The following is a 26168-nucleotide window of genomic DNA, read 5'->3' as shown; positions in this document are numbered from 1 at the left end:
TTCTGGAAAACGTACAGAAGTTTAACTCAGTACTGTCCATGAATTGAGTTTGATATCAGTTTACATCACTTTCAAGGATCAATTTATTTGCTTCGAAATGTCAAATGTGGTTTTTGTTTCTTTTAAAGGTCACATCAACAAAATCTGGAATAATTTCAACATAATTCCAATGAACTTTTGGTTCTAAGTCATCTTGAAAAGTAAGTTCACCCCCACAAAAAAAATATTCCATATTAAATGCCAAGTCTGTATATATACATATCAGGCAGACAGACTGGTCAAGAAGCACACAGTTTCAGGGTTGGATTCCATCTCACCATGTCTGAACCAGCACTGTACAACAGATTATGAAAGCTTGAGCTCACGGGGCGCAGCAGCGACCATATTGAACACGTGCGCTCCAGACTGCGGTTTTCATCTCGTTCGCGTGGCGTGTTGCAAAGAAACGTTCCATATAGGCAAGAATGGCTATGCTGCACAAGCTTCACCTGCAAAAGAAAACCAAGTGCTGGGAATCAGCAATGGTATAAAGTCCTAAAAATCCACAAAACAAAAACACTTTAATTGCACTTGTCCCTGCGAGCATGACCACAAACATTCCATTTTTTTCAGTTGCAAAAATGAACCTCACCAGGAAGGCTTCGTTGAACTCGAACGAGCAGGGGAACTGTCGAAGGAGCTGGTGGACGGCATCAAGCCACTGCAGGAAGACTGGGCAACGCTCATTTGCGTCACCTGCACCCACACCGTGTCCACATCGCTCCCCAAACTTATGTCCAAAGTCAAGCCACTCGGTCTCCACAAGCAGCTGGAAACCCTAGAGGAAATTAATGCCCCATTTCATCACAAACGTTGAAACAAGCAAACTTTTCCACTTGGACAATAAAACTAAATTTTGTTGGCAACTTTGTTACGGTTGTCTCAGAATGACTGGCTACAGTTGACAGTACCTCAATGGTGCGGTAGTAGGGGTCCAATAGCAGTTTTGCGAGTGCAACGACCTGTGGTGTGCGGTCCCAGCCATCTGAACAGTGCACAAGAACAGAGCGTGCATCCCTGCTAAGTGTTGTGGCAACCAGTCCACCAGCCTTGAGTAGCAAAGACAGGTGCTGCAGCCAGCGTGTACTTTCCAAGCCCGACAGCCAGCTGCATCATAACACATGACATGTGCCATGTACAAGATCTCCAATATGCAACATATAGGAACGTTTACTTTGAAATGTACTCGTACAAACTCCTATTTAATTTTTATTTTAAATATGTCTTAAATGTTTACACCGCAAGTACTGCAAATCACCCACTTGCTGGGGTCTGGTGCTTGTGTGCAAAGAGCTCGCAAGGCTTGGAAGCTCTTCCTTATGGAATGGATATTGGCCATTCCCATAAAGTAGATCTCGCAGTTGGGGTAGTACTCTGCAGTTAATGAAAAGCAAGTGAATTAAACGAGAAAAACATTGCAAGACAAATACTTCCAAGGTCAATGGTTGCATTAGCACCCACTATCAGCCAATCTGGTAGCTCTACTGCTCAACCAAACCACAAGGGTGTTAATGTTTGAGGATACCTTTACATTCTCAGAGTATTAACCCTCTTCTTGTTAAACTCCCAAAATACAGGTGCACTCATTTGTTCCTCTTCTCGAGCCTATGGAACCAACTTCTCTAGTCTGTTCAGTCCCATCGTTTCCTCTAGGGCTTCAATACTGCTGTTCACCACTACCTCAGGTCACCCCCCATCCATATTCATGATCTTTTCTACCCCAAACAACTCCATTCTCAACAAACTCCCTTTTCAAGGTTATTATGGTTTTTCTCTCCCATCCCTCATCTCTTCTTGTTTGTTAGTTGTCGGCTGGTTTGTTCCTTTTCCATTTCGTCCCACCTTTCCCCTTCCTCCTCCTCTTCCCATGCTTCATTTAGCTTGTGTACAACTTTTTCACCCCCATGTGTCCTTCTCCCCCACCCTTGATCTCACTCTTTCCATTTTGGTCGCTTGCATTCTGCTATAGCTCTTCAATGAGCCTCAACCATGTATTACAATAAAGAGACGATAACAAGCCGGGTTATGGATTATACAGTTATTCAGCCTGCCCAGTTTTTGTATGTTGAGCTAACCCTGCATAGAATGACAGTGAAATGCAAATAGAAATACTGTTTAACAGATGCTTTATTTAAAAAGAAAAGGCATCACCATGCCAACAATCCAAATAATAACTGAAATGGTTCAATTTGTGTGTTAGTAAGGTGGCTTCATGAAATATTTTGGAAATACCATTAAAGGGTGGACAAAAATGCTAAATTTTACATGAATGTGCCTCAAGTCAAAATGATTAATCTCAGAAGGGTAACCACCCAGAAAAGGAATATGCATTTTTGACCATCCATACCCTGGTGTTTATGGATCCTTCGCATTTTTGGCTTGTTACCTCCGCCACCGAAGGTGGATGGAGGTTATGTTTTCACCCGTGTCTGCTGTCTGTGAACAAGATATCTCAAAAGATTGCGGACAGATACAGACGAAATTCGGCAGAGAGTTTGGGTATGTGACAAGGATGAAATGATTAGATTTTTGTGAAGATCCAAATCCGGATCCGGCTAGTATAATTATTTAAGTGACTCCACCATTGGAAGATAGGGCCAAGAACGATACATAGCAGGATATCTCAAAAAGTTGTGTATGGATTCGGATGAAACTTGGGGGAGATGTTGCGTATGTGACAAGGAAGAATCGATTCAATTTTGATGAAGATTTGAATATGGATCCGGATCAGATAATTTTTAAAGTGATTTTTCCCCACTGAGTGATAAGGTTAAAGCCAATACAGAGCAGGATATCTCAAAAAGTTATGGACGGATTTGGACGAAACTTGGTGGACCGGTTGGGTGAGTGACAAGGAATAATCGATTCGAATTTGGTGAAGATCTGAATATGGATTCGGATGAGAGCGTTATATAAATGTTTAAGTGATTCTTCACCATTGAGAGATTGGGTGAAAATCGATATATACGAGTAACATGATATATTAAAAAGTTGTGGAGGAGTTATGACTAAACTTGGTTTTCGAGTTGATTCGGTGACAAGAACAATACAAACTGTTCAGTCTGGCGGAGGTATGCGCTATACCGAGTGTGGTTCTAATTATCTTCTGCAACCTCATCTTGAGTTATCTGCCTCTTTTTAGCTCTTTGTAGTTTAGTATTGTTGAACTTTCTATGGCAGGATGCATACCATTTCGCAGAATGTTCAACAAAGCTGTCACTGCTTTCATGACTCGGAAAGTGAATTTTCACAAGTAGAGCATTTATAGATCTGAAGTCGGCCACATTTTGGACAAAACGATCATAGATATCACATGTTTCTCCTGGATTATTACTCTCCAAGGGGCACTTTTTAGGCTTTGACTTTTTGTTTCTGACAAATAACATAAAGTGTCCACTCCATTATTGTGCAGCTTTGGTCTGAAACAAACAAAAGGAACTATTATAAAGATACCATTAGTAACACTCATGCAGCCTGTACATATAAATTTCACATACTTGTGGTGTTATTTTGAACTTTGTTACCCTCTGCCATAAAAAAATAGATATATCCATTGCAAATCACTATTTCTAGAACCTCAACCTGAAACATATTGAATTTAAACATTTATAGAGACAGAAAATTATGCAACACCTGAAGGACATGTGACAACACAACACAACAGGCATTTTAAAGGCCATTTTCCCTGCAAGAGCGGGGGTTAGCGAGGGTTAGCCCGCCGGGTTAGCGGGGGTTAGCCCGCCTGAAGGACATGCGACTTACAAGAATTCTTCTGAAAGATTAGTGTCAAATTTTACCACCCCATAGTGGGGTCTTAGTAAATTAGTTTTTGATGGCTACCCTTCTGAAATTAATCAGAATACCCTAAAGAAATTCCCTGGAAAACTTGGTGCTTTTGTCCGGTCTGTAATGATATTTCCTACAACCCACCTTACTATGTCTTTTTACATGGCAACAAACAAGCTTCCAGTGGTAAAAGTACGATGTACACCTTTAATTTCAATGGCCCTGATAGCTTCTACACACAAAGGCATCTCTTCATCTCAGGCTGTTGAATAACTTGAAGACACCCCACCCCCCTCCAACCATACTCTCTGATGAGGCTTGCTTGACTAGGGCCATACCCTGATTTTTTTCAATGGTAATCAATGCGAGGCAAACAGAAAAAAGTAAATATTGGGTTGGGGAGGGGGACACAGAACCAGCAAAAACATTGCACATGTACAAACTGCCAGATGGGCTGGGCTGTGCAAATATACCAAAATGATGAGAAATTCTTAGCAAGAGTCCAAATTGCCCAATGGGAGAAAGGAAGCTTCTACCACCCAGCACATCAACCATGGTCTTTCTTTCCACTTACCATCGCACTCTTTAACTTTCCCTTTTACCGCTTGCACTTTGAGCCTTACCTGGACACTCACAACCACCGCCTTTGGCACGGTTTGCAATGGCAGCTGGGTAAGATCGAGCATCGAGGATGAGCAGCTTGGGTACTGGACGAGCAGCACTGTCTGTCTGTGCTGGGGATGCAAGGGAAGCATCTGCAACGAATGAAATATTAAAGGCAAAGTTAAAGCAAACGTTGAGACTTGCAGCAAAGCTCGAGGTTTATGATTCTGTAAGTTATACACTACTGTAATAGAGATGTTTGTCGGTCAGTCACCATTTTTCGCACAAATGGCTAAACGGATCTCTGTAAAACTTTCAGAGGTTCATCAGAGAGTGTCGGGGAGTGTTTTAGGCCAAAAAATTTTTTTAAGATAAAGTTGGTATTGTTTTTTCCCTTATTTTCTTTCATTAATCGCTCCATAGTGTCTAAGCCTTTGTAACTATGTGAAAGGGACTATTGAATGATCCTTGACCACATTTCTAAGTGGGTGTAGGGTTACCAGAATAAAGAATAAAGCGAATCTCAGAAACAGCGATGACGTTAAAAAAATATAAAAAAATACAACGGGGGGAAATCCATGGATTGTATGGAAATTCATCATGCCAGCCATCTATCTTCTATCTATCTATAATTCCACTAATCTCTGTGTGTGTGTGTGTGTGTATGTCTGTGTGTGTGTTTGTTTGTCTGTGACCGCTGTTTCTCGACAACCACGGGTCCGATATACTTGCAACTTGCCAGGTATATTGCTGGGGACCCGAGGATGTGCCTTTTCAAGGTTTGAAATTAATCGGACAAGTAGTTACCGAGCTATGTCCAAAAAACGATTCAACCAATCAGAGAGCAGCGAGCTATCACGTGTGCCGAACGTGGCGAACAGACTCTGCCTCGGACGGCACATTTGAGAGCGTATTCATTTATTTCACGTTGGCAAACTATGTTGGCGTTAAACTATGTTTTAAAACTAATTAAAACTAATTTGCGATTCACAATGTGCTAATGCTAATGTGCACGCTCTGGCGATTTCTTTACCAAACTCCGCAAGCCGTTCGCTTTGGACCAAACCATTTCATGTAAATAGAGGGGGGGGGGGGGATTGTCACCGTACTCGCAAGCCGTTCGCTTTGGACCAAACCATTTCATGTAAATAGAGGGGGGGGGGATTGTCACCGTACTCGCAAGCCGTTCGCTTTGGACCAAACCATTTCATGTAAATAGAGGGGGGGGGATATAATTTTAGATATAGATATAGTACGGGCATGCCCTAGTAATCTATAATTCCAGTAATCTCTGTATGTCTGTGTGTTTGTCTGTGACCGCTGTTTCTCGACAACCACGGGTCCGATATACTTGAAACTTGCCAGGTATATTGCTGGGGACCCGAGGATGTGCCTTTTCAAGGTTTCATATTAATCGGACAAGTAGTTACCGAGCTATGGCGATTTCTTTACCAAACTCCGCAAGCCGTTCGCTTTGGACCAAACCATTTCATGTAAATAGAGGGGGGGGGATTGTCACCGTACTCGCAAGCCGTTCGCTTTGGACCAAACCATTTCATGTAAATAGAGGGGGGGGGTTGTCACCGTACTCGCAAGCCGTTCGCTTTGGACCAAACCATTTCATGTAAATAGAGGGGGGGGATTGTCACCGTACTCGCAAGCCGTTCGCTTTGGACCAAACCATTTCATGTAAATAGAGGGGGGGGATTGTCACCGTACTCGCAAGCCGTTCGCTTTGGACCAAACCATTTCATGTAAATAGAGGGGGGGGATTGTCACCGTACTCGCAAGCCGTTCGCTTTGGCTTTGCGAATGGACCAAACCATTTCATGTAAATAGAGGGGGGGGATATAATTTTAGATATATATATAGTACGGGCATGCACTAGTAACCTTAATGGTATGACAAGCTCAAACAGGCTGAACAGTTTATGTTTTGAATCCCACTGATAGAGCGGATCTGGATTCAGACCTGAACCAAAATCGAATTGGCTTGTTCTTGTCACCTAACCAACTCGTCCACCAAGTTTAGCCATAACTCGTCAATAACTTTTTAAAATATCATGTTATATATCGCTTTTCACCCGATCTCTCAATGGTGAAGAATCACTTAAAATTCAATAATTATCGTATCCGAATCCATATTCAGATCTTCACCAAATTCGAATAGATTCGTCCTTGTCACACACCCCACCTGTTCACCGGGTTTCGTCAAAATCCGTCCATAACTTTTGGAGATATCGTGCTATGTATCGGTTTTAGCCCGACCACTCAATGGTGATGAATCACTTAAAAATTAAATAACACTTGTATACAACAACAAACACTTGTATATGAATCCATATTCAGATCTTCACCAAAATCGAATCGATTAGTCCTCGTCACACACACAACCTCTCTACCAAGTTTCGTTCAAATCCATCTATAACTTTTTGAGATATCCTGCTATGTATCGTTTTTGGCCACATCTCCCAATGGTGAAGAATCACTTTAAAAATTCCACAAGCCAGATCCGAATCCGGATTTTCACCAAAGTCTAATCATTTCGTCCGTGTCACACACACGACACCTCTCTGCCAAATTTCGTCCGAATCTGTCCACAACTTTGAGATATTTTGTTCACAAACGGACAGACTGACAGACAAACGGACAGACAGACAAACAGACAGGGGTGAAAACATAACCTCCATCCTTTTTTGGTGGCGGAGGTAATTAGGGCTCAACGTTAATGGTTGCCCGACTGTCTAGGAGGGGCAATTCTGCCCGTCAGAAAATTGAAAACCTCAACAAACCTGTCCGGAGGACTGGTCGATTTTACCACCAGGAAGTTAAACTGGGCATATCTTAACCTCCGTTCTTTTCCATATAAAGCCACAGCAGCCAATAAAAATGATCCTTTTAGACGACCACCCCCAAGCAGAGGCGAACAATAAATAAACACAAGTACAGATACATTCAAAGTACACCGCCCCATGCCAAATAATTAAATATCCTACAGCGCAGCATTGCCGGGGCGCCTCCGGTGCCCGGCAATACCGCAGTGCATCTCATAGAGACTGCATTGGGAGGGAGAGGTGTACAATAATTGATTGATTAATTGTATAATTAAAATCAATAAAAGATTATCACAAAATATTTTCTTAATCAATTGGCTAATAGCATAACTAAACCACCAGTGCTTCATCCGAAGATGTATCTTTTAGAAATTTAATTAAATAAGTCATTAATAAAAAATTAAATAATTAATTGATTAATCAATAAATAATATAATTAATCGATTAAATGATTAAACAATAAATCAAAAATATCCTTGATAGCCACATCACTTGGTCACTGTCATGTCCAAATATTAGCTTCCTAGCTCAAAAGGTGCCTGAGATATTGGCCAAATGAGAAAGAAAATAAATAAATGATTAACAATGAAAATAAATAAATAATAATCATTAAAAAATTAAATTATTAATCAATTCGGTCACAGAACACATAAACCACCACCATTTCATCAGAATCTGTAACTTTTTACAAAAATATTTTTTTAGTCATTAATCGAATAATTAAATAATTGATCGATTAATTGATTAATTGATTGATTAATTAATAAATCAAAAATAGCCTTTGCAGGCAAATCACCTGGTCATTGGCATGTCCAAATATCAGCTTCCTAACTCAAAAGGTGCCTAAGATAATGGCCAGAAGAGAAAGTAAATTTAATTAATTAAATAAGTACTTAATTAATCGCTAATAATTAAATAACTCCTCAATTAATTGATTAATCAAAAAACAAAAAACAAAGGACTTGCTCACTATTGTGCCGAAATTTCAGCTTCCGAGCGCAAAGGATGGCTGAGATATCGCCCGGACAAACAAACAAACAACCAAGAAAACAAACAAACAAACAACCAGAGTGAAAACTGAGTACTCCCTTTCAGCGTGCGTCATTGCCGAGCCCCCTTCGGTGCCCGGCAATGACGATATGCAGCGCCTGGAGATGGCAGTGGAAAGGTGCGGTGAACAACAAACAACCAAACAACCAGAGTGAAAACTGAGTACTCCCTTTCAGTGTGCATCATTGCCGAGCCCCCTTCGGTGCCCGGCAATGACGATATGCAGTGCCTGGAGATGGCATAGGAAAGGTGCAGTGTACAACAACCAGTGACAAGCGTTACGCCTAGGTCCCCCGTCGGTGAAGTGATGTGAGTTGACAAAGTGGAAGACACAAGGCGGCCATCATGGATTTTGATGTGGCGACCCAATTTTCAATAGCGTTCTCCCTTATGGCGTCAGGAAGGGCATCCGGCCATAAAAACATTGCCTCAAAAAGAGAACCATGACAATTACAACTACATATGGGCAGGGTACAGCCCGAAGTGGAGATAGGTTTCTGAGGTTTGGGACATGGAATGTAGGGACAATGACAGGGAGATCAGGAGAAGTGGTGGAAGTATTGGTCAGAAGAAGAGTGGACATATGTTGTGTGCAGGCGACGAGATGGAAGGGAAGTGGTGTGAGAATGGTGAAGGGTAGGCGGGGACAGAAATACAAGTTTGTGTGGCAAGGGTGCCCGGGGGGCACGAATGGTGTTGGTGTCCTGTTTTCTGAGGAGTTTGTAAACAGTGTGGTGAGTGTGACTAGAGTGAGTGATAGGTTGATGATGGTGAAAATGATGATTGGAAAGCTCTTGGTGAACATCATCTCGGGATATGCTCCGCAGGTTGGTCGGAGCGATGAAGAGAAGGACAAGTTCTGGTGTGCGATAGAGAAGCTGATGGAAAACGTGAAAGATGAGGAAGTTGTTGTGGTAGGAGGAGACCTAAATGGACATGTGGGAAGGAGTATAGACGGTTTTGAGGGAGTTCATGGGGGTTACGGATATGGTGTGAGAAATGGAGAAGGTGAAAGGATTTTGGAGTTTGCTGATGGAGCTGATTTGTTGATTTGTAATACTCAGTTCCAGAAAGGGGATAATAAGCTTGTTACATACACGTCAGGTGGGTCGACGACAACCGTTGACTACCTGATGGTGCGTAGGCGAGATAGGGGGCACCTCCGGGACACAAATGTGATCCCGGGGGAGGAGGCTGTTTCACAGCACCACTAGGTTGTCTGCGACATAAGGGTGAAAGGTGCGAGGAGAGCTCGGCGGGTGAAGTACCAACCGAGAATGAAGGTGTGGAGGTTGAAAGAGGTGACAGTAAGGGAGGCATTAAAAGAGAGGCTGAGTAGGGTAGAGGATGATGTGGTTGAGCTTGAATGTGGTCGGATGTCAATGAAAAATAGTCTGTTGGGAGCCGTTGGTGAGGTATGTGGATGGACAAAAGGACCACCGATGCACTCGGAAACATGGTGGTGGGATGATGAGGTTGGAAAGAGGATTGACGAGAAGAGGAAGAAGTTCAAGGAGTGGCAGAAGGCGAGGGGTGCGGGAGCAGAAAAAGCAGAGCATGCAAGTTATAAGGCAGCCAAGAAGGCTGCAAAGAAAGAGGTAGCAAAGGCGCAGGAGGCATGTCGGAAAATGTTCGGAGAACGCTTAGATTCAGAAGAGGGTCAGAAAGCATTATTCAGGATTGCAAAGCAGATAGCGAAAGAGAGGTGTGATGTGATGGGGGTGAGTTGCTTGAAGGACGAAGTGGGACAAATTGTTGTGGACCCAGATGGAATTAAAGGAAGATGGAAAAGATATATGGAAATGCTGTTGAATACAGAGAATAAATGGGATGGCAATATGGAGAGTAACCCAGTTTTAGGACCGGCAGAGAAGATAACTGAGAAGGCAGTTGAGGAAGCGATAAAAGCAATGAAGAGTAGAAAAGCGGGGGGGCCGACGGGAGTTGTGGGAGATATGTTGAAGGCAGCAGGAAGTTGGGGTGTGAAGAGAATGACAGAGATCTGTAATCTGGTGGTGGAAGGCCGCATTCCAGTGGATTGGGAACTGAGTACCCTCGTCCCTCTATACAAGGGGAAGGTGACCCTCTGGAGTGTGGCTCGTACCGAGCGATAAAGTTATTGGAGCATGGAATGAAGGTATTGGAAAGGGTGTTGGAGAGGAGGATAAGGAAGAAGGTGAAGATCGACGAAATGCAGTTTGGATTGATGCCAGGAAGAGGAACAACAGACGCGCTCTTTATTGTGAGGCAGTTGCAGGAGAAGTACATGGAGAAGAGGAAGAAGTCGTTTCTTGGGTTTGTTGATCTGGAGAAAGCATTCGATAGGGTTCCACGCGAAATAATGACATGGGCATTGAGGAAGTTAGAAGTGGAGGAATGGTTGATCAGAGTTGTGATGGCAAAGTACAAAAGAGCGCGCACAGATGTAAGGACGAAGGACGGGAACAGTGGCGAGTTTGAGGTGAAGCTGGGAGTGCATCAGGGGTCGGTACTAAGTCCACTACTATTTGTAGCTGTGAGGGAGGTGCTGGCTCAGAACGTAAAGGAGGGTTTACCGTGGGAGTTGTTGTTTGCAGATGATCTGGTGTTGATTGCGGAAAGTATGGATGGACTGAAGGAAAAGATGAACAAGTGGAAGAAATGTATGGAGACAAAAGGTCTGAAGGTGAATACAGGAAAGACGAAGGTGATGGCAAGTGGTAAAGCATGTGGTGAGGTGGAAAGAACTGGGAAGTGGACATGCGCTGTGTGCAGGAATGGTGTCGGAGTGAACTCCATTCAATGTACAATGTGCGCTGAGTGGGTTCATCAAAAATGTAGCGGTCTGAGAGGGTCATTAAGCAGTGTGGCAGCTACATTCAAATGTAAGGTGTGCACAGAGGGAACGGCAGATGGAGGAAATGTTGAGTTGGATCTTGGAGACGGCGTGAAGCTGGAAGGTGTGAAAACATTTTGCTACCTCGGAGACATGCTGAATGGAGAAGGTGGCTCAGACTCGGCAACGGTTGCTGGAGTGAGATGTGCATGGAAGAAGTTTCGGGAACTGAGTGGCGTGCTGATGAGGAGGGGAGTGTCGTTGAAGCTGAAGGGAAAAGTGTATGCTGCATGTGTGAGAAGTGTTATGATTTATGGGAGCGAGACATGGGTCATGAATGTAGAGCAGCAACGAAGGCTGAAAAGGGTGGAAATGCGAATGGTTCGGTGGATGTGTGGAGTATCGTTGAGAGAGAGGAAGACAAATGATGAATTGCAAAAGATGATGGGAATAGAGCCTGTGATGGATGCTGTGAAGAGAAACAGGTTGAGATGGTTTGGTCATGTGTTGAGGAAGGATGAAAGTGACTGGTTGAGAAGAGTGATGGAAATGAATGTAGAAGGAAGTAGAGGACGAGGAAGACCGAGAAAGACTTGGCTAAAGATGGTGGAAGAAGAAATGCGGGCAAGGGGGTTAACAAGGAGAGATGCAGAAAATAGGGCAAAATGGAGAAGATCGTCATGGGACCGCAAGGCTAACCCCCGCTCCAGCAGGGAAAATGGCCTTAAAATGCATGTTGTTGTTCTCCCTTATGCATAGATACACCCACACACCAGATTAGAAGTTAGTGGTTCGTTTATTTTTCAAGATATCCCACTCACAAGGTTCAGACATACATGGCGGCGGCCATCTGGGATTTTGACGTGGCGACCCAATTTTCAATAGCCTTCTTCCTTATTCCTGGATACACCCACACACCAGATTAGAAGTTGTTACTTCGCTTATTTTTCAAGATATTCCGCTCACAAGGTTCAGACATACATGGCGGCGGCCATCTTGGATTTTGACATGGCGACCCAATTTTCAATAGCGTTCTTCCTTATGCTGAGATACACCCACACACCAGATTAGAAGTTGGTACCTAGCTTATTTTTCAAGATATTCCGCTCACAAGATTCAGACATACATGGCGTCAGACATACTTGGCGGTGGCCATCTTGGATTTTGACGTGGGTTGCACCCACACACCAAATTAGAATTCGGTCCTTCGCTTACACACGCACGCACGTTCGCATGCACGCCCGCATGGACGCACGCAAGGACGCACGCACGCACACACGGACGGAGGGGAAAACCATAGTCCCCCTTTCGCTCCGCGGTGCGACGGGGAACAAAAACTGAGTACTCCCTTTCAGCGTGCGTCACTGCCGAGCCCCCTTCGGTGCCCGGCAATGACGTTTTGCAATGTCTGGAGATGGCATAGGAAATGAGCGGTGTACAATAATGGTATCGTCGCATATGCTCACAGTACGATTCGTTGGACAAGTAAAATCTACATGCGTTACGCCTTGGTCCCAAGTCGTTGAAGTGATGCGAGTTGACAAAGTGGAAGACGCAAGGCGGCCATCTTGGATTTTGACATGGCGACCCAATTTTCAATAGCGTTCTTCATTATGCCTAAATACACCCACACACCAGATTAGAAGATGGTACTTTGCCCAAATTTTCAAGATATTCTGCTCACAAGGTTCAGACACATGGCATCAGACATACATGGCGGCGGCCATCTTGGATTTTGACGTGGGTTGCACCCACACACCAAATTCGAATGCGGTCCTTCGCTTAGGCACGCACGCCTAGATCCCCCGTTGGTGAAGTGATGCGAGTTGACAAAGTGGAAGACACAAGGGGGCCACCTTGGATTTTGACATGGCGACCCAATTTTCAATAGCGTTCTCCTTTATGCGTAGATACACCCACACACCAGATTAGAAGTTGGTACTTCGCTTATTTTTCAAGATATTCCGCTCACAAGGTTCAGACATACATGGCGGCGGCCATCTTGGATTTTGAGGTGGCGACCCAATTTTCAATAGCGTTCTTCCTTATGCTTAGATACACCCACACACCAGATCAGACGTAAGTTGTTCGTTTATTTTTCAAGATATTTCGCTCACAAGGTTCAGACAGACATGGCGGTGGCCATCTTGGATTTTGACGTGGCGACCCAATTTTCAATAGGGTTCTTCCTTATGCCTAGATACACCCACACACCAGATTAGAAGTTTGTACTTCGCTTATTTTTCAAGATATTCCGCTCACAAGTTTCAGACATACATGGCATCAGACATACATGGCGGCGGCCATCTTGGATTTTGACGTGGGTTGCACCCACACCAAATTCGAATGCGGTCCTTCGCTTATGCACGCACGCCTGCACGCACGGACGGAGGGGAAAACCATAGGCCCCCTTTCGCTCTGCGGTGCGACGGGGGACAAAAACCTATCTGTCCCATGAATAGGCTGGAAAAAAGTTAATGTTGGGCCCTGACAATGCCATGTGCTGCATTTGGGGTATTAAAAAACAAAAAAATGTTTGGTCTCAAATAAACCAAGGAACCCGCACCAAAGTCAGAGCACTCGGAGCCAAGAGAAAGGTCTCCTCCACCATTGAGTTGTGGTTGATCTCCACAATCCTGAGCGCACGACTTGCTGATTGCCCGTACTAGGTGCTCATCATCGGCATTACGCCAGCCCCACCAGCTCACCTCAGGCTGGCTGCTCCTGGCTATCACTGCACCATTGCTGCCATGGCTGGATGGACAAAGACACACACTGGATGCTTTCAGTTATCAAAGTTCTCCATAAAAGCATGAATGCAAGAACGGTACACAACAATATAATAACATTTGGTGTTGGTTATATTTCATCAGAATGCTAAACATTCTAAAAGTCGAAGCAGTTCCAAAGATTGAAAGTTAGAAACCCTGCTGAGTGTATTGTAAATATGGAACAGTGATATATGACAAATGCTGAACCCAGAAAGGGAATGCCAATGGGGTGGGAAGGGGGGATGGGGAGAGGAGGGAGTGCCATTGGGTTGAGGGGTGGAGGAGGGAGAGAGAAGTAATGCTTTTGAAGGTACATATCTTGCTCATCGAGGTGATGTCACAAAGTGACCAAGCTGGATCAAATGACACAGTGGACGTACCGATACACAACTGTGGGGATTCTCTTGGAAGTGCGGAAAGATGCAACACTCTCCAGCTCTTTGTCTGTGATCCAGGCAGGCACAATCAGTCGCTGGGGGTAACTGCTGCAGAACCTATGCAAGGAACAGGCCAGCACAAGAGCAAAACATAATCCTCAACAGGAACAGGTCTGTAATAATGCAACAAAATGAATACATTTATGACAAGTGCTTTATAATGCCAATGTATATAATGTGCGACATCCACAGACCATATTACGGAATTAGTCTTGTAGAAGGAAAGTCAATGTGACAGGATGAGGAATGGGTCGTACCGGTAGTTCATGTTGATGGTGGAAATGCGCCAAGCATCCTGCATATCGAAACTCATCCTCTCCACTTCGTTTTCAAACCTCATTGTGATGTGCTCTCCTGGGATGGTACCAACCAACCAAAGGACTCAGCTACACAATGCCCACAATGGAGGAATGTGCAAAGTAAATGGGAAAAAAAAAAAACAAGGGAAGGCTCAAGGGGTTAAAGGTGTCAGGGGGTCCAAGTAAGAGTAAAAGCAGAGAAAAAACTCTCGCTATCCAACCTGGGCGATACAGTTCCCCATGAGTGTGCCCACATGGGGACTCAAGGCACCAGGCGTGATAAGCAAAAGCAAAAAGGTCTTCGAGGCGTGCGGGAGTGGCACAGGCCATCACTAGCCGTTTCCCCCACTCCTGACATTGCTCCATCGTTTGAAACTGACACCTGTGGGTAGATGTGGAGGGGCAAGAATCTACTGTGATGTGCAGAACAACATTGCAGCACAGGCCAACACTGTCACTCATGTCGCAATGTGGCGAACACAGACGAGGAGTACGACCTAGAACAAGGACAGAAGGAGACGAACAAATAAAAACTTAATTCGTGGGATTTCAACCTAGTGGGATTACGAGATCGTTAAAGCAACCAGGCAAACCTAGCAGATTCTAAAAAGTTCTCATTGCACTCATTTTTGACAAATGCACAGTCAATTGAATTTAGCATGGCATGGAGTAAAACATATGGTTCATTTCATGAAGAGGGGCCGTGAGCAACTCAGAACCACTGGTAAAATCTTCTGTACTATTTAGGGAACCTGGAGTAAAGGTCCTGGAAAGGCCTTTCGATGACAGTGCCAGACCACAGGCAAAGGGAAATGCCATTGCTCAACTTGAACCACAGCCTAACGCTATCAACATGCAATGGCAAAGCGAGCAGATTAATCGAAAGAGGACAATAGGGCACAGGAGGTAAAAACAGGAACTCCATGGCCTTGGAAGTCACCTGCAGCTATCAAGTGGAAATAAAGCGATCTTGGTGGTGAGTGCATCAGTCCGCAAGTGAAGAACAAGGCATGCAATTGGTGAGCTTCGGCGCGATCACCTCTTGAGCATGTAGCTTACCGAACCACCTTGCAGTCCTTGCAGGCAATGTAGAGCTGGAACATGTCCCTGCACTCCACCGTCTCGATGAGCCGGAGCGGAATCTGCAACGTGCAACTGTGCTCAATGTTCATTTTGTGACTAACTGGCTTGACAAATAGCGAGGAACATTTGCGTAAAGATGGTCACAAACGGTGCATTTCCCTTTGGCTCACGGGCGATCCGTGACTCGAACCCGGTGAGAAACTCAGAGCTTTAGCAATGTGAAGGTCGATGTTATCATGTCACACGGCACATGTGCCAACATGCCAAAAATATTGCACACGAGTATTGGCCGGCTGGCTGGTGAGTGCACGTACACACCACACACACCTAAAGCAATGGAGATTTACAAGGACATTTCAAATTCGACTTGGACTTTTGTTTACAGTCTTAACAAAGCTTGTAATCTGCCGGAGCCTGAGCGGAATCCGCTTTCCGGAGCGGAACAAGGCTTTCAATCCGCAGCTCAATGGAATACTGTTCTCCCCTATGGGCTGGTGCTCCTGCCTCACACCTGGCTCGGCTTCACGCTGTTGAATCCAAAGCTTTCAAAATCATTGGAATCTCCCGCGATGAAGCTATCTCTGAGGGCCTTTCACTCACTCACCGCAGGCAGGTAGGTGGTCTTTCTGTCTTCTACCGACTCCTCTCCGGCCTTGCTCCCCCAGCTCTCTCTGTGCTCTGTCCCCCAAATATTCCTACAGGTCGCACAAGATCTGCCAGCAACCCTCTGATGGTTAAACTGCCGAAATCTCGGCTCTCTGCTCACCTTCACTCTTTCATTCCTCTTTTCTCCCGCCTCTGGAACAAACTCCCACACTCCCTTCAATCCCACTCCTCCCTCCAGGTCTTTAAAACAGCTGTTCACCACCATCTCTTATCTTCCCCCATCCAAAACCTTGATCTTTTCTACCCCCACTAATTCACCCCAGATCCACCTTGCTTGAAATTCCAACTTCTTTCCTGGAAGTCCTGGCAGTGTCCATATGTTTATACCTCTCCCACCCCCCCCCCCCCCCCCTTCACATGCCTCCCCCCAAAGCCCTCTCCCTCCCACAGATCTCTCGATGTCTCCATGTCTCTCGGTCCCTGCTCTCAAATGTTGTGTTTGTGTCCTTCCCCCTCTCTCCCCATCTTGTCTACCGCTCCCGATGTTATTTGTTTTATGTGTCTGTTTGTCTTTCTGTGTGATTAATGTTCGCTCTTTCACGAGCCTCGATCTTGTATACAAAAAAATAAAAAATAAAAAAAATAAAAATCTATATTACAACAGCATTATTTTTCAAGGCAATAATTCAGCTTTGGACATGCACTTTCTCCAGAGTAGAAGCATGGCTTCAATGTAGAATTATTGAGGGTGTGTATAGAATTACAACCAATGCAGGACACCTTTTTAAAACACCCTAGTTCATCAAAATGTCTCTCCCAAAGTTGCTCTTTAATGCGGATGTCCTTGGCAAACAATCGTCAGCGCATTGTGCGTCTGTTTACTGTTTGTTTTTTTTCCAACAGGCTTGCTGTTTCCATAGACTATCAATTTCATAATTACCGACACCACCAAAGGTGGATGGTGGTTATGTTTTCACCGTTGTTTGTTGGTATGTTGGTCTCAAAAACCTATATCTCCTGATATCTCAAAAACCTATATCTCACAATATCTCAAAAGCCGATATCTCACAATATCTCAAAAACCTATATCGCACAATACCTCAAAAGCCGGTTTCACAATATCTCAAAAACCTATATCTCACAATACCTCAAAAAAATCTCAAAAGCCTATATCTCACATTATCTCAAAAACCTGTATCGCACAACATCTCAAAAGACGATATCTCACAATATCTCAAAAACCTTTATCGCACAATATCTCAAAAACCTATATCTCCCGATATCTCAAAAACCTATATCTCACAATGAATGAATGAATGATCGCTTTCAGGCCATTTTTCCCCGCCAGAGCAGGGGTTAGCCTTGCGGGCCCCATGGCAATCATGGTTCCCTGTTTTGAGGCAATGTTTTTATGGCCGGATGCCCTTCCTGACACCAACCCTTAGTCGCCTCTTACGATGCGCAATTGCGCAGGGATACGGTGTACCTATTCTAAATTGGGGTATACACCGGGATCATTCATCCCAGCAAGCTGTTACTCAATTTGCCGACCTCGGAAGGATGACAGACTGAGTCAACCCCCCTGGCGTTAATTCAGCGATCGACAGGGATTCGAACTCAAGATCCTAGGATCCCAAGCCGGCACCCTAACTGCTAAGCCAACACCAGGCTCTATATCTCACAATACCCCAAAAAATCTCAAAAGCCTGTATCTCACAATATCTCAAAAACCTATACCTCACAATATCTCAAAAACCCATATCTCCCAATATCTCAAAAAACTATATCTCACAATATTTCCAAAGCCTATATATCACATTATCTCAAAAACCTATATCTAACAATATCTCCAAAACCTATATCCTCCCAATATCTCAAAAACCTATATCTCCCAAAATCATAAAAACCTATATCTCCCGATATCTCAAAAAGCTATCTCTGGCGATATCTCCAAAACCTATATCTCCCGATATCTCAAAAACCTATCTCTGGCGATATCTCAAAAACCTATATCTCCTGATATCTCAAAAACCTATATGTCCCGATATCTCAAAAACCTATATCTCCCGATATCTCAAAAACCTATATCTCCCGATATCTCAAAAACAAAAATCTCCAAATATCTCAAAAACTTATATCTCACAATATCTCAAAAACCGATATCGCCCAATATCTCAAAAACCAAAATTTCCCGATATCTCAAAAACCTATATCTCCGAATATCTCAAAAAACTATATCTCACAAGATCTCAAAAACCTAAATCTCACACCATCTCAAAAACATATATCTCATGATATCTCAAAAACATATCTCACACTATCTCAAAAAACATATATCTCACGATATCTCAAAAACCTACATCTCACGATATCTCAAAAAACTATATCTCACGATATCTGAAAAACCTATATCTCACAATATCTCAAGCACGACATCTCAAGAAGTTATGGACTAATTCGGACGAAACTGAGTGGACAGTTTGAGTGTGTGAGAATGACCAATTGATATGATTTTGCTGATGATGGATACTGATCTGTATCCATTAATATTTCTTATTTTTTTTAAGCGATTCTTCACCATTGAGAGATTGGGCCAAAACGACATGTGGCATGATATCTCAAAAGGTTGTGGACGGATTATGACAAAACTTTGTGGATGAGTTTGGTAGGTGACAATAACAAGCCGATTCGATTTTGGTTCAAGTTCGGATGCAGATCCGGCCCATCAGTGGAATTGATGCAAGAAAAACTGTTCAGCCTGGCGAAGGTATGTGTTCTCCTGAGTGTCATTCTCGATATTCCTGTTACACACCATTGTTTTGTTAATCTCATTTCACCTCCATCTTCGCACACATTTAAGCAGAAAGCACACGATCAAGTGGTTGCAGGCAGGAAAAAAAACAATTCTCTCAAATTCGTATGTAATTCTACACGCATTACTCTCCACTGCCAAGGAACAAAAGTCCGGGTCAAGTTTGAATCACTTTATATCACTTGACTAGTTCACAAGGGCCTGCTATCACTATAAAGTAGCAAAGAATAGTCAATTTCCTCAAGCAGACGGCACCAAACCATATCAACCAGCTTAACATTCCGTCTCCAGAATGTGGATGGTATTTAGTGTGCAAAAGAGCAAGACAGCACAAATGGCACACAAGCCAACAAAACCATGGCATACGCTGTGGAAGTGCGAGTACTATGCGGGCAATGCCTCTTGCCTCATTAGGAATCACACAAGCCGTAGCAAGTAGACAGCTGCCACGTAGCATGCTTTGTACGGGCTCGTCACATGCTGCACACGTTAGTCGAGTTACTGTGCCCGACGGGCCACTTTCACACCATGGCCGGAGGAAAAGCTAACTTACAGAGATCTCACTGCAATCGACGCGACTGGCATTCTGATGGAAGGCAGTAGAAACCCCCGCACCCCACCCCAAATATTATTCCAGAGCGGAAAAAGTCACGGGGATTCGAAAAAGAAAATCAAATGACACAAAAGTTCCCAATTACCAATGCACAGAAGTCCCTCCCTCCCCCATTCACTCTTCAAAACTTTGCATACCAAAAAAAAAAATGTGGATAAGATAAAAGCAATCAATGCATCGGGCTGTTAAAACATCACATCACAACTCAAGCAAACATTCCTGCCTTTTAATTTCAAGTACGACCTGGCGTGTTGATTAAGATTGGCTCAATTCCCTGTTTTAACAAAACAAGCAAACAAACAAATAATCTCTCTCTCAGATTATAAAAAATAGTGCTGCAATCAGCAGAGTGGCACAAAAATCCCATAATCAACGGTTGAAAAAGGTCATGCACTTGCAAAGACAAAATGCCAGGTACAAAACACAGGATATTAATTGGACCTCAACTTTATCATCACAATGATGGGCAATGTACAAACATAAAGAAGCAGGGCATCGGTATTGGCTAGCAGATGTGCGAGTGACGTACGTTCACCACCGAGTCGGTGTACTTGATGTGCAGCCTGTAGTTCGAGATGGCAATGACGGCATCATCGGCTCGTCCCAAATACTCCACTGCCTCGCCGTGAACCTCTGTGAAGGGTACCTGGAAAGCAACAACAAAAAACATCAACAAAACATCCCACCTTCTTGCTGCACAACTGTACACTGGAGTCCCTCATCAAACACAGACCCTTATCACTGGCATCACAAACAGCTAAGGCCATCTAATTCTTGCATGGGCTTCAACAGACAAAGAAAATGACTGTCAGGATAAAATATTGGGCTAAGAACATTTTGACATGGAATCAAGCACACCAGACATATCCAAGCAAGATCTGAGCAAAAACAAACAAAAAAAAGGGTCGTCAAAGTAATTGCGCAACACAACAGACAGCGAGTCCAACTGGGAATTTCTTAACATCCAGGCCTTTCACAACACTGCCTGCACACAAACTCCACAGCATCATATGCACCACCAATTTCTGCCTCAAAATACATGGGCCGCAAACATAAAGCATTCCTTGTGCAAAGTGTCGCTAATGCGTTAATGGCATTACACGGGCATGTTCCTTCGCTCGTGGGCAAGTCTTCATGAGCTGGTTTGGCATAGTTTACACGACTAAAACGCTGGTATGTGTTCTACTCAATAAATGCGATATAACCCAAAGGAATTTGCACAATTGGACGACTATTATCACTTCCTAATCCAAGTCTCCCTCAATCCCACAACATGCAGTATTGCACCGAAAGCATATGCCTTTAAATCCATACAAGCTGTGGCTGGTGAAGAAAACATTTTGGCGACATTTTAAAGAGACAGTCGTGGAAAACACAAAAGGACTACTCTCGATTCCCACCTGAAGAATTTCATCCTCGCGCTCAAGAGCCTTCTTGGGAAACAGCTCACTGGCTTGGATGTACTCCATTCCACCGCGTTCCGCTTCAACCTACAGGACCCAGAGACAAGAGCATCGCTCATCAAAACTGTGACGTTGAAGCTGTATGACATCCACATGTGAGTCAAGAGCAAAACTGTACACAGAGACAGTGAGAAAAAAACACCGATCATAATTGCCTCACCAGGGTAACCAATACCACCCCTCGTTAAAACTACAAGTTTGAAAAAAGAAGCAGTACGGCCTAATTACAGTGCAGGCACGTCCATTTCTCATATATCAATAATTATCAATTAAACACCTTTAGAGTTATCCGAGACAATAACCTCATTATTGAGAAACCGCTCCAACGAATGTGTTGTGATTGCCAGCGATGGCTACAATCAAAATCTGAGAACGAGCACCAATCTACATATTATATAAGCAAAGGGATTCATTTGGAGGGTTCTGTGTACATTGAGAATCATACGAAAAGGGAGGATAGGGAAACGGACCCATTGCAAAAAAAATTCCAAGACCCGATCATTTGCAAACAGAAATATTGGCTCATGGAAGAGTGAGGTGATAAAGAGGAAACAGCTAACAGCATACTGATGGTGGGGAAACAGTTGGACATGATAGATAAGCAAGGGAATAAAGGAACAGGAAAAAAAAAAAGAGAAGATAGGGGGAGGGGAGGAAATCATAGATCAGGTTGAGTTAGGAAGGGGTTCATGAGGCTGGAAAGGAGCACAGGTAGGGGTGGGGGATGACACAAGATGGTGGTGCAACGCATGCTTGAAGCGCTGGAGGGAAGAGTGTGATTGAAGTCTCCAGAATGCAGTTACACAAATAGGAGAAAATAGGGATAAAGGAGTTAAGGTGTGAAGCAGGCCTAGATTTGGGGAGTTTAATGAGGAGGGGGTTACTTTAAGAACACTTGCAACCTGGGAGAGCTGTTGAGGGTCATACCCCTCAGAGAAGAGAGAACCAGAACAGGAGAGAATTAGTTAAAAAACAGAAAAACAGAGCAGTGACAAACGTCTCTGCGATGTAAGCAACAGTCCTTGTGCTTCGATCTCATTGAGGTAGATGACAGAAAAGTTGAGAACTTTACATTCCACAGAATCCAGAGCCACAGAGTGATGCTGGAGTGCCAGCCCACAAGGCAGACCAGTACTACATTGAGCTACAGCCAAAGGCTTTGTAGGCTGTGATGAGCCAAGAGCTTTCAAGAAAGGAATTGGAACAATGGAGGATGCTCAGACTGCAGCTCACATTGGAGGCCAGCTTTAAGATATGTTTGGCCCAGGAGAGGTCATGGCAAATGGAAAGTCAAATAACTTCAAAGGACTGCAAGCATGGAAACATTGGTGGCTTAATTTGACGATCCTTCCAGAACGATAGTGAAAATGAGATTCTTGGGTAAAAATGCCAGGGGCATAGAAAAGGCCCCTTTATATAAGGGTATGTGCCATGTGACAAAGTAGAGAAAAGTAGGGACATTCCATAGCTTATAGAAAATGACGAACAATAGAAAAGAAAGGACATTCAAAAAATCTCGTGTGCATGCTGTACTAACAGATATCGACTTTCCATTTGATTTCAATTCGACGTGCCAATTTGATTCATACAGCTGCATGAAGAAGTAAATGTATTTTATTTGCCAGAAGATTTGCCCTTTATATTAACCTTTCTAGAACATTACTTGGTTCCTCCTAAGAACAAAAGGGTCGTTAGGACAGCATGCACACAATATTTTTAGAATGTCCCTTCTTTTCTCTACTTTGCCACATGGCATATACCCTTATATAAATTTGCCTTTTCTATGCCCTTGACATTTTACCCAAAAATGTCCCTTCTTTTCTATAGTTTGCCACATGCACATCCCATATAAAAGAGGCCTTTTCTATGCCCCTGGCATTTTTCACGAGATACATTTTAAAAACAAACAAAATGCATTTGTTCATCGTATAAGACTTTATTCAAGATGACATAAAAGACTTGAAAAAGTAAGGGGGAAAAAAACAAAACTTTAAACCCAGATGGGATTCAAATCCACAATCCCCAGCTTGAGTCTGATGCTTTGTCCATTAGGCCATTGAGCCAGCACGTTAGACTTATATATATATATATATATATATATATATATATATATATATATATATATATATATATATATATATATATATATATATATATATATAACTGCAAGAAATAGTAGAAACTCCACAGTACGAGCAGGGCGTCTCATTTGCATTGAATAAATAATTATCGTTAGATTAAATAAGACGCGGACGTAGCTTCAGGACGTCGATCTTTAATTGTCGACAAGCTTTCGACCAACAAAGGTCTTCTTCTGAGTCGGCCCCAAGTTCAACGGAAGTGAAGGCGGAAGTTCAACGGAATATATATATCTTTTTTTTTTCTTTTTCTTTTTTTAAAGGGGTATAAAGTGTGTATATATGTATATTTATATATATATTGTTATGTCGGTAGGGTAGAGCAATATCTAGAGTCAGGTAGATCTGAATAGGTAACATGCTTCGTCTGTCGCGATAGGGGATCTACCTGTAATAAGTTATGTGTGTTTAGTCCGGTTTGTCGGTTAAGGAGTATACCCGTGAACATACCAGGATGTTCGTGTGCTAGTTAGTTGTAGGGATTAAGATAAACCCTTGTGTGTCACACCTGGTAATCAAACCTTTGTCCCTTATGGCAACGCACACCTGTAGACACTTAGATAGGCCCTTTATTGCACACAGTAATTAAATTCCCTTCCCTGACAATGACTTTGGAAGAAAACTGACAGGAAGCCAGGCCAGGACAATCAGGACAATTTATGAACCGATGATGGCTGCTGCCGGTCACATCACAAACTTGCATAGCAACATGCACAGGAGGTTGTGATTGGAGGGAAGGCGCTGGGAGGTTCGGTGGAAGGCGCTGGTTGGTGGCGTGCCAAGGCTGACGTCACCACCCAGGTGATAAAAGTGCGCTGCACGACATTTCAGCAGCTCTAGCCCTGGTGCTCTCTGGTTCTCTGGACATGCTTGAAGCTCTTGCGTTTTTTCTTGGACTTGAGAGGTCCTGGTGGTCGTTGACTCGCCATCTGCGTGGTGCTTGGAGCGGTGCTCGGTGCTTGTGCTTGGAGCGGTGCTTGTGCTTGGAGCGGTGCTCGGTGCTTGGAGCGGTGCTCGGTGCTTGTGCAGGAGCGGGGCAGTGTGCAGTGTGCAGTGTGCAGGAGCAGTGCTGTGAACGGGCGGGACCTCGTGTGCGAACGGAGAGGGCGTTGGCTCGGGCCTTCGCGGTGCTGTGGTGCTGAAGCGAGGGACCTCGTGGTGTGCAGCGGAGCTTGGAGCCGCATAGGGACAAGACGGACAGTTAAGACGCACCACATTTTACATTACATAACGAACGTTTTTCTTTTGGTTATTCATTTTCCTGTGTCTCATTTCTGAAGTGAGGTGTGTGGGATCCCAACTTAGGCTCTATTTGATTACCGTCGCGTTTCATTGCTTCGGGTTCCGTGAATAAATCCCTATTTTTGTACATTACATCTTGTCGTTCGTGAGTTCATTAATTCCCTGCAGGATCGAAGCTGCAGTCGGTGCGCTCCAGGCAAGCGCTTTTACCACGGCTTCCACTTCCCTTCCCACGCTACATAAGCAAAATCCGTGTTTGGTCGTCGCCTCCAGTAAATCTGTTCTGGTCCATCCGTGGTCCCTGGTCTTAACCGGAAGGGTCCGCGCGACAACTGGTGTCAGGAGTGGGATAGAACCCTGGAAAAAAATTTGGTGTCAAGGAGTGAGGAGAATTTTGACGCGAAATTTTTGTAGTCGGAGGCGATAAATTGGCATCGTCGATCGGTGCGCGGGACGCTGACGGCGCGTCATTAAATTAAATTTATTCCTGTTAATCTAATGGTACTCGTGCACTTTGACATCAACAGTGGCAAGAGCTACCTGTAGGTCCCGTGATGACATTCTGGGGTTCTTAGAGACTTCTTTCAGCATCTTGTGGTCTGCTCTCAGGCTGAACTTGTTGGGGCGGCCTGGCCTGAACAAGTTGGCAGTTGTTTGGAATCTTCTCCACTTGTAGATGATCTTCCGGACAGTCGAATGATTGATTTCAAATTGTTTGGAGATCTTTTTAAATCCCTTCCCAGACCCGTATGCATCTACAACCTTCTTTCTGAAGGCCTCAGAGAGCTCTTTTGATCTAGGCATGGTGACACCGCACACTTCAACAACAAAGAGCAAATCAAACTAAATGTCTGAGGTTTAAATAAGACAGGTTCCTCCAAGATCCTCTCTAACGATGTTCTAATCATTTGCACCACAGCTGGTGCACCTGATTCTAATTTTAGGTATTTGAAGTAGTGATAAATGTAGGGGTGTACTTACTTTTTCCACATGCGAAATTTGCATTTATGTTTATTTAAATTGTACAATGGACTACAAAATGTAAATGTTTTATGATATTTGTTATGTTATATCACCTTTATCTATCATTAATTATTGTTATCTTTATTTATTGTGGGATTGACTTTATTTGATTTCTCTTTATTTATTGTTGAAATGAAAGAAGGCCACATTCCAGTGGATTGGGAACTGAGTACCCTCGTCCCTCTATACAAGGGGAAAGGTGACCCTCTGGAGTGTGGCTCGTACCGAGCGATAAAGTTATTGGAGCATGGAATGAAGGTATTGGAAAGGGTGTTGGAAAGGAGGATAAGGAAGAAAGTGCAGATCGATGAAATGCAGTTTGGATTTATGCCAGGAAGAGGAACGACAGATGCGCTTTTCATTGTGAGGCAGTTGCAGGAGAAGTACATGGATAAGAGGAAGAAGTTGTTTTTTGGGTTTGTTGATCTGGAGAAAGCATTCGATAGGGTTCCACGCAAAGTATTGACATGGGCATTGAGGAAGTTAGGAGTGGAGGAATGGTTGATCAGAGTAGTGATGGCAATGTACAAAAGAGCACGCACAGCTGTAAGGACG

At 43.7% G+C, this 26168-nt stretch overlaps 1 protein-coding gene across 17 annotated transcripts in view; it reads right to left on the bottom strand.

Moving 5' to 3' along the window:
• The window catches only part of LOC137430249 (phosphatidylinositol-3,5-bisphosphate 3-phosphatase MTMR3), a 105573-nt gene that overhangs the window by 28983 nt on the left and 50422 nt on the right, over window positions 1-26168 (bottom strand). For 7 of the 17 annotated variants that reach the window (XR_013623855.1, XM_068120976.2, XM_068120972.2 and 4 more), the window contains 13 exons: window positions 21148-21237; window positions 20277-20393; window positions 19688-19720; window positions 15693-15775; window positions 14855-15015; window positions 14592-14688; window positions 14278-14391; window positions 13693-13901; window positions 4449-4580; window positions 1302-1413; window positions 951-1146; window positions 632-817; window positions 318-488 (listed from right to left, as the gene is read on the bottom strand). Coding sequence is in view for 13 of the 17 variants with exons in the window: in XM_068120976.2 (XP_067977077.1) it covers window positions 318-488; window positions 632-817; window positions 951-1146; window positions 1302-1413; window positions 4449-4580; window positions 13693-13901; window positions 14278-14391; window positions 14592-14688; window positions 14855-15015; window positions 15693-15775; window positions 19688-19720; window positions 20277-20393; window positions 21148-21237 (1701 nt within the window). In the remaining 4 variants the exon portion in view is untranslated. The remainder of the gene's footprint in view (window positions 1-317; window positions 489-631; window positions 818-950; window positions 1147-1301; window positions 1414-4448; window positions 4581-13692; window positions 13902-14277; window positions 14392-14591; window positions 14689-14854; window positions 15016-15692; window positions 15776-19687; window positions 19721-20276; window positions 20394-21147; window positions 21238-26168) is intronic. The other 10 variants (XR_013623856.1, XR_013623857.1, XM_068120967.2 and 7 more) reach the window with 3 other exon arrangements.

The sequence above is a fragment of the Myxine glutinosa genome, chromosome 6 (genome assembly GCF_964187855.1).
Source record: "Myxine glutinosa chromosome 6, kmMyxGlut1.1, whole genome shotgun sequence".
Lineage (NCBI taxonomy): Eukaryota > Metazoa > Chordata > Myxini > Myxiniformes > Myxinidae > Myxine > Myxine glutinosa.
The sequence above is the reverse complement of the archived record's forward strand: the minus strand, read 5'-3'. Positions and strand labels throughout refer to the sequence as shown.